Raw genomic sequence first — 13941 nt, forward strand, 5'->3', positions numbered from 1 at the left:
AGTGAAATGACCCGGAAGTCCCTCAGTGGCAGCCATGATAAGTGCCGTTCGAATTCTCTAGAATGATGAGAATGAAAGGAAAGGAGGTTTCAAACTTCCTTTATAACCTCCTTTAGCTTAGGAACCACTGGACCTCCCTAACCGGCAGGAGAAGCGAAAATGCTGCCCCACAATGCCTTGCAGCCGCAGCATTTGCCGTCACTCAACAGTCGGCCGTTCACGGAAACAACCGATTATGACCGAGGAATGATATCATGAAAGTTACGGTGCTTATTAAGCATTTTAAAACGTAGGTGGTAAGCATAGACTGTATGGTGGTACGTTGCCAAAGTGCTTTGTTTTGAACGTTCATCAGTATTATAATCAAAAAGAGAAATGTGAACGTTAGTTTTCACTGAAATTATCAAATAAAGTCAACATTTCACAGTCTTCACTGAGCTGTGTGGAGTTTGTTCAACTTCTAAAAGATGTTTGAATGGTGATATACACAGTGATGTTAAGGACTAACGTTTATAATAAATACATCTGTATTGATTTAAGATCTTTAGTTCATACAATCATACGTATTGGGATCATTTGTATTAATGTGGACCGGAGGGAGAGGGGGACGAGCAGAAGTTTCACTTTCCTTTTTTATTTCAATTCCAACTTTGGTCATGAAGAATATGTTTCTCTGTTGTCCACGTTCATAAAGCAAAGCAGCAGCATCAGAGCACGGTGCAGAGTCTCCAGATGAGTCCGTCGTTCTTATTAAACATCCATGTTGTAGTCCGCTGTATAGAAAACTGTGGTTTCCATAGTTTCCCCACAGCAGCAGACGCATACAATGACGTCCGCTGGCGCATCATAAACACGTCGGATAGTGAAAGTGCATTCGGATTCTCTAAAGTACCGCAGTCTCTTCTCCTAAGTCCTTTTGAATTCTCCTATCCACTATCCCTTAACCCCGTGACGTTTCACTCAGAGGTCAAGGAATAGACGATAGGGTTAGAACTTAGGAGCTGATTTTTAAACTATCCGACTGCAGCCATAGACTGTTGCTTTTGGAAAAATGCAAGGAAAAGGAAGTGTTCGCACTACTTAATTATTTAGTGGTTAAATTAATACAAATATTGAATATGAGTACAGCCTCTTCCTTCCTTATTGCATGTAAAAAAAGTATAGTACAAAGCATATACACTTTCTGTATGAGGAATGTATAAAGGGGGTGTTGTAATGGATAGCTTCAGCTTGTACATGTGAACCACTACATGCTGTATTAAATGTCTCACTTGATCTCGTTGGCCATCTCCTCCTCAGTGTCCTTTCTCCTTTTCAGTATGAATATGAGGAAGAGCACCATGGCCACCAGTCCCACTATGGACCCCAGTGAAGCAGCTGCAATCATTCCTGCATTGGAAGCTGGGAAACAGATGACAGATCAGTGTTCAGACACACAGTGCCTGGTGTGTGGTGTAGTAGGCATACTGTGTTCTGTACGTACAGGTGATAACCTCCAGGTTAATGGAGCAGCTGTCGGAGCCCGCCGTGTTGATGGCTCTGCAGATGTATTTCCCTGACATGCTTTTAGTGAGGTTGCTCAGCCTGAGGGTGCCGTGTCTCTCATCTGCAAAGAAAACCACAGGGTTACATACATGTAGCGATCATATATTTATGTGATCCGTGCAAGTAGGCTTGGTAGAACTAGAAAACTATACAGGTCGACATGAAATTGTTATACCACAGTATCACACACTGGGGAACTACAATTATAGAGTAACAAACACAACTTTACTGCGAGAACGAACTGTATAGGGACATGTCCTTATTAAAATCTATCATAGATCATGTACATAAGGGACATAAACCTTCCATCATTGACCAGAAATACATGGATAACGTGATATAAATGTGGCTGTGAACTGTGTTTTACAATGCATGAAATACATACACTGATTCCAGATTCACTTATTGAAAAAGTGTTATATTTTCCTCTTAATTTACGACCGAATTATGTATTGTTTAACAGAGATATGCTGACAATGTGTGATACCCTCTCTGTGCAACAACATATCATGGTGGTGTTGAATCATTAGTTACTGATTCCGTTCACAACGCAACATTTAATCCACTATTGGCCCACTTCCAGTCCCTACAGCATATGTTTTATTTATGGTGAATCCCTCAGCAGAGAGCTCTGCAGAGGATAATGCAGTGTTGCTACATAATGTTTTTTTCAGCAGATTTTTTGTTTTAGTATGTTCTCACACTGAGGTTATCACACAGCTGTAAGCGTGTGTGTATCCCTCTCAGTGCTTTCATAACTGGGTATTTCCTTTCAACACAATCTGTTCTTCTTCACACATCTGGCTTAAAGCGCTGTGTTGTAGCAAACATGGACTGTAAGAAAATAAACACGCTTTATGAGGGACTTATCACATAAAATCCTCTGAAATCCAATCTTATACGTCACATTCTTTATCTGATGCTTTTTTGCTTTCGTGTGGAACGTGAGGAAATGACAGTGGGTGTTAGTCCTAAAGTGTTGTTCCGGTGTGCCTGTCAATCCCCACAGAGAGAAAGCAATGCAACACAGGGACTCATCCAAATCATCCCGGCTGAACGTCAAGGTTCCGCATTATGCCAGCAAGCAGCATTTTAATGTGAGAGAAACCAGAAAATACTTAATTTTCAGTCATCAATCTAAACAGCTGCCTTCCTCCCAAAGTGTGGGTGTCCTGAATGAGCTTTGTGTTATTTTGCACCATCTGCCACTGCACCACCAGGAGGTGAAGGCAGGCAGGTGCACGCAAACCACTGCCAACAGTAGAAGCACAGAAAATCCCTCCCCAAGTGTAACTGAATGAAAAAGACAGACATTTTGAACCATCATTTGCTGCTGCTTGTAAGTAGTTTGCTGAATTGTGAGTTCCCTGAAATCACACAACATAGCTTTATTGGTAACTGTATTAAATGTGATATGCACTTATCCCTCTCTGATTATTGAATCCGCTGGCTTGGAAACCAGCTGCGGAGAACCAAACCCAATTGTGACAGATAAGCAGAACACCAGCTGACCTGGAGTTTGGATCGAGTTCAAGCCTGCAGCGTGATCACATCCCAGCGGCAGATCTGAGAGGTGGTGCCTCATATCCAGACAGGGGCATTACTCATATTGCACAGCCGTCACTGCAAGGTCACTGGGCCGCATTTGTCAAAGCCCCGACACATGACAAGTGATTAATGTATAATGAGGCTCATCATGGTACAGTACAGCCGGCCACTACACATGACAAGCTGCAGAGGATTAGTTCACAATTGATGTGAGAGACCATACACAAAAATCTAAATAAATCATAAAGCTAATGCACAACCAATTATTGTAATTTACTCTCTGCTATTTATTAAGCTAGCTGCATATTTACTGTACAAACATGACGTGATATTCTCAACCCAGTTCAGCCTCAGCAAGAAATTATCCTATTTTTCAAAATGTCATAACACTCCTTGAAATTTATATTTTCTCTCACAGATCAGCTTATTATTTTCCTCCTACTTTGGACTCTAAAACATGGTAAAGAATCTCAATGAGTGCAACAGGATGACAGCTACATATTAAACATCATACACACTGCAAAGATTTAAAGAACAAATTCAACCCTTATTTTACAAATAAGTAAATAGATAACAATGGAAATATATGCAAAAGGTCTCATGAAAACCCTCATCATGGATATATTCAGGAACATATTCCAATATGAAACAGCTGCTTATATCACAACAAACATATTCACTGACATCCAAATATTTAGATGATTTAATCAAAAATTCGATTTTTTTTAAAGGTTAAGTGGGATTATTACTGGTTAGACACCTCCATGAATGCTAAGCCTTTTACTTTTTGATGGTTTCCATTTACTACAAATAATCATATATGCATTTATACAAACTGGGTTGATTTGTTTTACTTTAAAGCTTCTCCTACAGCTTAAGGGCTGGGATTTGAGGAGAGACATGTTGACACGGTTTGCAGGTGAGGAGGTGGGATGGGAGCTCGGGAAATAAATGGAAAATGTATGAGTGATAACCCTTACCAATGAACCCAAGGACAAATATGGGCTGGGGACAGGCTCTCCATTCTGTTTTTTGTGTGTTTTTTGTTTTTTTGCAGAAAGAAAGATGGCAGAAAGAGAGAGAGAGCAATGAGAGGTCGGGAGGGAACGGTACCAACTGATGGGGAGGGGACGGGAGTGCAGTCTCAAATCCAACTTATGCCTCTTAGAGGGGTGGATCAAGTAATGACATGGGGCTTGTTAGATTAGGCACCAAGGTTAACAGGAAATGAGGAGGATCAGCAGAGAGAGAAAACACAGACAGAGAGAGAGAGAGAGAGATTGCTGAAAGAGATAAGCAGTGATGATAGCAGAGTTCAAGAGTCATGGAGAGTCATAGAGAGCATACATCAGCGCAGATACAAAGATGGGTTTCTGTGTTGATGTAAGAGGGTGCGGACACACATGTGATGCCGGCACGCTGATCTACAAAACCATTAGTCTATGCACAATCGGACAGAGTAGTTTTTCATTTTTCCAGTCTGAGGACCTTTGTTCTATAAAGAGATGAGGGCCGAAGATCAAAGCAGTTAAGTCAATACTCAATCAATCAGCCTAAGTCAGAAACAGATGGTGCTCTTTCTGTAGCATATCTACAAATGCATTTTTCATTCTTGCATGGACAGAGCTGCGAGAGGAATATGTTTATATCTGTTAAGAGGATTCATGCTGCATGTTATTATGCGATTGAAAGATCTTAGTTACATCTTTAGCACCTAGGCGTTATCCTGCAATCTGCACCTGGACCTATGATGCTGTATGTGACCTGCTGCATGCAAGGTGTTAGGGGCAGCAGGAGGGGCATTCAGATTTGTACTTCAATGATTCCTTTACCATTTTTGCATCTGTGTGACACAAGCACATAAACAGTATATTTATTTATTTATATATACAATGTATTCCCTCCAAAACAACAGGTACTGTACAGGTGTTTTTTTACAAGGATGTTAATGTGATGTGATAAGCGAGTGTAAGATGTGTCTCAGTTGTGTGAAAGCTTTTCTTTAACCAAAAAATAGATGATAAAAATGTGTATCTTCATACTTTGTCTTGATAGACATCAGATATTTTATCATTGCTTAATGCTCAACTCGAGCATTTTCCAAATAAAATCTAAATGAAATATTAGCTTAAATGAACTGTGCTCCTGTTCCTGTGTTCTTCAACTAAATATAACCCCAAATCCTTCACCGAAAAGAAAGCCTCTCCTTTTTACTCGTTTTGCTTAATTGCTGTTAAAGTCTGGTAATGTTGCGATTGAGGCGAGACATTTTTGTGTTTCTATCATAGAACCCATAAGAAAGTTGTTGAATTACCTTTTTGAAAGCTGCAATCGGCAAAAAAATAAAACTATCTGTCAAAAGATTCTACATGAGGTACAGTACCGTTTGTAAATGGGTTTTCTTACAAATGAACTGACAGTTAAAGTATAGTCATTAAAATCCTTGTTATGTGCTGAGAGAATACTCACTCTGCATGGGGGAGAAAAACACCTCGGACGTGGGTGCAGCTTTGGTCCATTTGTACTGAGGGACAGGTTTTCCCTGACTGGACTGACAGCTCAGAGTCACATTGCCCTTCATCACTGGGTTCCCCGTCAGGGTGCACAGCGGGGGGGAAGGAGGGACTGCAGACAGACACACAGATGTAGGGCAAGAGGTTAAGCTAGGAATACGGTAACAATGACCTTATATTGAACTTGTACGTTAGGCTTTAATCCACAGCCAACAAAGTGGAGATTTCACAGGGAGTAGCATTATTGCATAAATTAAGTAAATGTTTTAATCCCTGTTGTTTCAATCTGCTGCTGGAGGATGACATCATGGCCTCAGAGGCAAGTGGCAGATAATTCCATTTGGACAGTGCTTTCACATAAATATAGGACTTATTAGACACCGGTCAGATCTGAAATCCTTCAAAAACGTGTTCAGCATTTGATTTCCGAATCCGAGGAAATGTGTGAGCTGTGTGGCAGAGCGATTAAATCTAACCTTTGATATTCTCCTTTGATGCTGCGGTTCATTACCTTTGACATTAAGGCGCACCTTTCCCAAAATGACAGCACTTCCAGGGATGATGACAGTGCAGGCGTAGGACCCGGAGTCAGTCTCCTGGGTGTTGTTGATGTAGATGGAGAGGTTGGCGGAGGGCATGGGCGCACTGAAGCCCACTCTCTTGGTGAACTCGTTCTGACCGTGCCCTATCTCGCCTGAGCTAAAGGTTATTACCTTAACCGGAAGAAAAACAAAGCAACACTGAACAATGCAGCATTTTGTACATTCTTAGAATACATTTCTGAGTCTGCTACTTTTTTTCCTGAAATACAATCCTTTTTTGAAAATTAGTTACTATGGTCACTTTTATTTCTGGTCATCGGGGTGAAACTTTATAATTGTATTGGCTCTGGCCATATATATATATATATATATATATATATATATATATATGTGCAGATTAACTATATAACACAAATCAACGTCCTTCATAAAGATAATCCTGACATGTACAGATGGTTGGTGTCGAATTTTAGGCAGATTTTCTGTAAGCTCGCAGGCACCGGACACTGTTTAGATTATATTAATCATGCAAAGATCGTGCACAGACACATACACACAGAGGACAGCTATGAGCAGTTTGAAATGCGGTTCGTGCCATATATAGGAGGTGCAGCAAAAAAGTAGAGATAAAATGTCATTAGTGGCATCCTTTCGTAATAACAGCCATCTTTCCTTCCACTACACATCCGCAGTGGTGTTGGCAATAATGCTAATCTCTATAGATGATATTACATATTACTGGATGGATTTCCCAACATATAATATAAATGTCATGCAGTACAAAACAGATAACATATATAATATTCTGAGGTGACAGAAGCCAAGTACTGACAATGGCAGATATTCATTTTGTATTTGTATAATAATAACATGAACAACAACCGTAATTACGTTTGTCGTCTTCATGTTTTATTTAAACTGTTAATATTTCAAAGATAAATGTATAGGAAACAGAAAAATCTGAAATGTCACAAATTGGAAAATCTGGAACCAGAGAGCTAATGCAATTTGCGGGAATAAAAGGAGGAGCATCGGCAATCAGACTGAATTTAGTTGAATCCCTTTTAAGAAGTTCTACTTTGTATACACAAGGAGAGGTCAGAGCACGGTCAACTATACGTCAGATCATTGCGGATTGCATTTTGACCTTCTCACCGGCTTTGATTCTTTCCCCTCTAACAGCCACACGACAGAGTTTTTGTTGATGTCTGAGAGGGGGCTGTACCAGGCCTCTAACATCACCATCTGGCCCCTGACCACCTCCAGGTCTCTTCTGGGGATCTCCACATCCTTGGTGTCACCTGGAACAACAACACAGGAAACACTTTGTCACTTGTGACATTTAGCAGAGGCTCAGCAGATGATGTTGTTTTTATGATTTGGGGCAGCTAGCAAATCTGAAATAGGTGTTAATATCTATTTTCATCCTGTTTCATGCTTCAATCCCATGAATAAAAAGGCTTCTTTGTGTTATGTGATATTTATAGTTTGTTTTATTTCATCAATCAATCAATCAATGTTTATTTATATAGCCCAATATCACAAATGTTACATTTGTCTCAGTGGACTTCACAGTGTGTAGAATATCAGTATGACAATACGACACCCTCTGTCCTTAGACCCTCACATCGTACAAGGAAAAACTTCCACAGTTTAAAGGGAACATGGGAGAAACCTCAGGGAGAGCAACAGAGGAGGGATCCCTCTCCCAGGACGGACAGACGTGCAATAGATGCCGTGTGTAAATTGAAAAGATAATACATTTTACAGCGTAGGTAGACCAAATGTTTGGAAATGCACGTGTCTGTAATAAGAAGATGAAATCATCCTTCTTGTTTCCTATCTTTGCATGCCTAGCGTTATTTGGATTATTACATAATCTGATGATAATTTTCACAGTGTAAAATCCCTGAAAATAGCAAGATAGAAAAGGCCTATAACAATTTCCTAAAGCCTGATTTGATGTTTTCAAACATCTGGTTTTGTCCGAAAAAGACATTAAATTTGAAATGATATAAAACAGAGAAAGGCAACAAATTCTCACAGTTGAGAAATTAGAACGACAGGATGTTTTTGGTTATTTTGCTGGGAAAACAATTAATTCAATTAGTTATTTGATTTTTCACATTACAAATTGCATAATACATTTTGGTAACCTTGCAGATACTTAATCACTTAGCCAGCTAACTTTGCTGCTGGGATTTAACAATTGAAAAACTGTGACCTCAGCAGATATAATCTTTTAGGCTCCTTTATAATCAGCAACAACCTCGGGTTCACTCAATCCCAAACTTGGTTTTACATCTTGGTGTGTGTGTGTGTGTGTGTGTGTGTGTGTGTGTGTGTGTGTGTGTGTGTGTGTGTGTGTGTGTGTGTGTGTGTGTGTGTGTGTGTGTGTGTGTGTGTGTGTGTGTGTGTGTGTGTGTGTGTGTGTGTGTGTGTGTGTGTGTGTGTGTGTGTGTGTGTGTGTGTGTGTGTGTTTTCCTTGTAGATTTTGTACATCACGCTACCTGAACGAAGACAAGGCAAACATCACATATGGAATCAGACAAAAGCAGAGTGAAAACATTTTTCTTCCGAATTAAAAGGTAATTATCATATTATATGATTCTCCTCCTGATTCCCCAGTTTAAAAAACAGCACTGTTTCCATCTGTATGCCCATGCATTAGAAGTTTAAGTTTCTTAACTGCATCCTTCTGAGAAGTTGAAATTCACCAATAAGGAGATACAGTACTTATTAGCAGGTTTCATATATGCATCATTGCACATGTTGTGCTGTATCTTATATAATACTCCTATGATGACTTTATACAAAGTTCAACCACTAAAAATTACAATGTTGCTTTTCCATAATACATTACCGGTCTGCATTAAACATGGAATTTCCCAGAAAAAAAAGAGTTATCAACAATGTTTCTCCAGACACAAGTTCAGCACAAGGCATCAATTTTCATTTTCTGAATCCATTTGAGGAAGGGGAACTCAAAATCTAAAGCCAAAATCCAAATGTAAAGTAAGAGCAGTTTAGGTGCATGGATTATCAGAATGATAACAAGTATATGTGATTTAAAGAATCCTGCGCACAAAAGTACAACAAAACTAATAATACAACAATTGTTTTCACATAGACTAGATGGGAAAAAAGAGAGGGTTGATAAAATAACATATTAAAGAAAACAAAATGATGATGTCCAACTCACAGGGTGCCCAGTCACCCGAACCCGACAGCTGAAGCTGGATCACCTGATCCCAGCAGTCGGTGTCTACTAGTGTCTCCAGTTTGAAGCTTGGTTTAAAAAAAACTCATAAGAAAAAAAGAAAATTCTTTCCAATAAAATCCTCCTATGGTAGAGAAAACCATGAAAAGTGTCCCTCATGTGCTCCAATGATAGACAGAGTGGATGTTTGGATAGAGGGGAATACACAGAGAGAGGGAGAGTTGTGATCCATAAACAGGCAGCTGAAATCTCCACATCTGCTCCGCCAGACACGCCTTCCTTCTTTTCCTGACTGAAAGCGTGCAGAGGCAGCAGAATGAAGTGGCTGTGCCGGTAGGGCAGACAAACAGATGAAGAGAAAAGTGCATGTGTGGGAGATATTAAGCCAGATAGATGAACATACACTTATTTTTTTACTTTTAGAATTGCTGCAGTGTTTTCTTATTTCTTCTTGGAACTAAATGACCCTGTAGCTGTGAGACTCCTGTCCCTTAGATTCTGAATCTCTAAATCTAAGTCCTGCTGACTAATCCCCGTACAATCCCAGGCTCAATCCTCTCACCTCACGTGAGCAAAAAAGCTCAGCTGGACATGGATATGATCTAACACATGGTCACTACCCCAACCACGGCTTCTGGTGATACCATCATCATGGTAACAGCATTTACATTCTCTGAATTACAATTAGAAAATCACTTTGCTTGATATTTAATCATTCGTGTCATGTGACGTCTGTGGGGTCCACATGTTGCGAGGCATCCAGCATGCGAGCAAAACATCCGGCCAGGAACATGTGTATGGCTCAAAAGTAACCAAAAGTTACATTTACAAATCATACAGAAGATACAGAATGATAGACTTGAGATCTATTAATATTAAAAGTTTATTGCAGTTAATCTTCCCGCAAAATATACTCCATCACAAGCGAAAGTGATGTTACAGTTTAACTGTGCAATAACGACACGTTCACAGAGCCTAAAAACACTGTATTTGTAGGCTATTTCTGTTATATTGCACAAATCAAGGTGATGACAAACCAAGTAGGCTACCAAACATTTACATAGCACAACAGAAACAAGACACACATTTTTGAATTGCTACAGTAAGTTGTTGGTCTCCGAAAATGTATGAATAAATATATAAGTAATGATTGTTCACACAGAGTGCTCATGCTACTCTTAAAAGGTGGGGTATGTAATTTTGGAGAAACCAGCTTGAGTGTGCTAGAATTTGAAAGTACACAACCGGAAAACATTTGCCTCTTCCTTCAGACTTCCTTACAGAGCCCCTCCTCCAACACACTCAAACGCGCACATGACCAATGAGGGCACGAGATAAGTGTGTGCACAGATGGAAGGCTGACAGGCAGGTAGGCCATCTGGCTAAAATGATTGGTCGTGCTTTTTACAGCACCACGGCTTCCACAGATGACATTTCTTTATGTATTTATTGTCAAAGCATGTAATATATTCATTGCTATCGGGATGTTAAGAGCATTCCATGGAATATAACAAAAAGTGTTTCTGAAGTAAATGACATACCCCACCTTTAAGTGTTTAATAAATAGAAAATGTTTACATATCAGTTTTTACTTACGCCTTCTTATTTTACTATTATGCTAGCAGCTGTATATGTTATCAATAGCTAGACATGCTAATATGACTTATTTCTGGATGGCGATGGACCGTCATTGATAATTATAGAGTCCACCTACAGAAGAATCCAGAGCATAGCTTTAATCAGCAACACATAATGTGTATTGTGCAACATACAGTGGGGCAAAAACGTATTTAGTCAGCCACCAATTGTGCAAGTTCTCCCACTTAAAAAGATGAGAGGCCTGTAATTTTCATCCTAGGTACACTTCAACTATGAGAGACAGAATGGGGGGAAGGAATCCAGGAAATCACATTGTAGGATTTTTAATGAATTAATTGGTAAATTCCTCAGTAAAATAAGTATTTGGTCACTTACAAACAAACAAGATTTCTGGCTCTCACAGACCTGTAACTTCTTCTTTAAGAGCCTCCTCTGTCCTCCACTTGTTAACTGTATTAATGGCACCTGTTTGAACTCGTTATCAGTATAAAAGACACCTGTCCACAACCTCAAACAGTTACACTCCAAACTCCACTATGGCCAAGACCAAAGAGCTGTCAAAGGACACCAGAAACAAAATGGTAGACCTGCACCAGGCTGGGAAGACTGAATCTGCAATAGGTAAGCAGCTTGGTGTGAAGAAATCAACTGTGGGAGCAATTATTAGAAAATGGAAGACATACAAGACCACTGATGATCTCCCTCGATCTGGGGCTCCACGCAAGATCTCACCCCGTGGGGTCAAAATGATCACAAGAACGGTGAGCAAAAATCTCAGAACCACACGGGGGGACCCAGTCAATGACCTGCAGAGAGCTGGGACCAAAATAACAAAGGCTACCATCAGTAACACACTACGCCGCCAGGGACTCAAATCCTGCAGTGCCAGACGTGTCCCCCTGCTTAAGCCAGTACATGTCCAGGCCCGTCTGAAGTTTGCTAGAGAGCATTTAGATGACCCAGAAGAGGATTGGGAGGATGTCATATGGTCAGATGAAACCAAAATAGAACTTTTTGGTAAAAACTCAACTAGACGTGTTTGGAGGAGAAAAAATGCTGAGTTGCATCCAAAGAACACCATACCTACTGTGAAACATGGGGGTGGAAACATCATGCTTTGGGGCTGTTTTTCTGCAAAGGGACCAGGACAACTGATCCGTGTAAAGGAAAGAATGAATGGGGTCATGTATCGTGAGATTTTGAGTGACAACCTCCTTCCATCAGCAAGGGCATTGAAGATGAAACGTGGCTGGGTCTTTCAGCATGACAATGATCCCAAACACACCACCCGGGCAACGAAGGAGTGGCTTCGTAAGAAGCATTTCAAGGTCCTGGAGTGGCCTAGCCAGTCTCCAGATCTCAACCCCATAGAAAATCTTTGGAGGGAGTTGAAAGTCCGTGTTGCCCAGCGACAGCCCCAAAACATCACTGCTCTAGAGGAGATCTGCATGGAGGACTGGGCCAAAATACCAGCAACAGTGTGTGAAAACCTTGTGAAGACTTACAGAAAACGTTTGACCTCTGTCATTGCCAACAAAGGGTATATAAGAAAGTATTGAGATGAATTTTTGATATTGACCAAATACTTATTTTCCACCATAATTTGCAAATAAATTCTTTAAAAATCAGACAATGTGATTTTCTGGATTTTCTTTTTCTCATTTTGTCTCTCATAGTTGAAGTGTACCTAGGATGAAAATTACAGGCCTCTCATCTTTTTAAGTGGGAGAACTTGCACAATTGGTGGCTGACTAAATACTTTTTTGCCCCACTGTACATGCACAAATCTCTAATCATAAAGCATGTCGGCATATCCAGCATTACCTCATGTCAGTGTCGAGCAGTAAAGCCATCTATTGGACATGCGTGCAGTAGATTAATATCTTTACCATCAACATCGCTCCTACAGATGTCAACCTATCAGCCTGTTTTTGATCAGAATGTATAGCAGCCCCATCTCTTCTTTTTTCCCCCCACAAATCCTGTTGCTCTGATTTCATTTTCAGCAGCCATTGTGTTAGCTGTGACCGACATGTGTGCCCTGTAACAATATTGTAAGAACACTGAGAAAAAGGTTGTGTCTGAGTTAAAGCCAAGATCGAAATGAAATCTCTCCTGTATAATACCGTGAAGTGCGTTTACACGTAGATTAATACATATATATATATATATATATATATATATATGGTGGGCTGGAGACACAATCAGAAGGGATCAGGTTCTCTGTTGTTAGATGGGACTCCTTCATGTAAACGCAGCAATCGATGAAGACTAATTCTGAACGATATTCCATGATGAAGTAGGATAATGCCCTGTAGTCTCCGCACTCCAGACTATGCTTCGGCTTCTTAGAGCGGGTTTATCCTCAAAACTGTGTCATTCAATTGTTTATTAAATGAAGGAAAATCTTCCCTAATCCAAGGCTGTCTCCATCTGGGATGTTTGTGTGTTTGGCTGCAGAAACATACAGATAGATCAAGATGAGGATATGGGTATGATGTCAATCTAAGTCCTAAAAGAAAAAAAGAAAAGCTGCCAATAAAGGGGATGAAATAATGATGTGAAATCTCAGTAAACTTTGTCCCAATTACATTTGGCTAAGGGCAATCGTTCAGCCTAGCCACGCTTTATATCTGCTAATTGGATTATTTCCTTTAGAATAAACTGTTTTTTTGTTTTTGTTTTCTTACTCTGCAGGGCATTTTGGCTATGAGACATTGGCGGAGTCAACAGCAATTAAAAAGGCAAGAACGCCTGAATGCAAACCTGCAGATACTAATCAAAGAAGAGTCCGCCCGTCATGCATGTCTGAGCAGGGGCACAATTAACAGATTAAATGTGACTATGTTGTGGGACCATGACTCATCCATAGAGGGCAGCACACGCACAGTATAAAAGAGATCCTGTGATTGTAGGAAAAACCACAGAGGAAATCTTGATTTCACTCAAATCTCTGAATGTTAGACTCAACAAA

The 13941-nt window shown here is 40.1% G+C and overlaps 1 protein-coding gene across 1 annotated transcript in view; it reads right to left on the reverse strand.

Annotated features, from left to right (window-relative positions):
- The window catches only part of esamb (endothelial cell adhesion molecule b), a 58441-nt gene that overhangs the window by 1969 nt on the left and 42531 nt on the right, over positions 1–13941 (reverse strand). Inside the window, exons 2-6 of the mRNA XM_034097824.2 lie at positions 7304–7449; positions 6118–6319; positions 5563–5718; positions 1484–1606; positions 1272–1401 (exon numbers count right to left, since the gene is read on the reverse strand). Coding sequence (XP_033953715.1) covers positions 1272–1401; positions 1484–1606; positions 5563–5718; positions 6118–6319; positions 7304–7449 — 757 coding nt within the window. The remainder of the gene's footprint in view (positions 1–1271; positions 1402–1483; positions 1607–5562; positions 5719–6117; positions 6320–7303; positions 7450–13941) is intronic.

The sequence above is a fragment of the Pseudochaenichthys georgianus genome, chromosome 13 (genome assembly GCF_902827115.2).
Source record: "Pseudochaenichthys georgianus chromosome 13, fPseGeo1.2, whole genome shotgun sequence".
Classification (NCBI taxonomy): Eukaryota; Metazoa; Chordata; class Actinopteri; order Perciformes; family Channichthyidae; genus Pseudochaenichthys; species Pseudochaenichthys georgianus.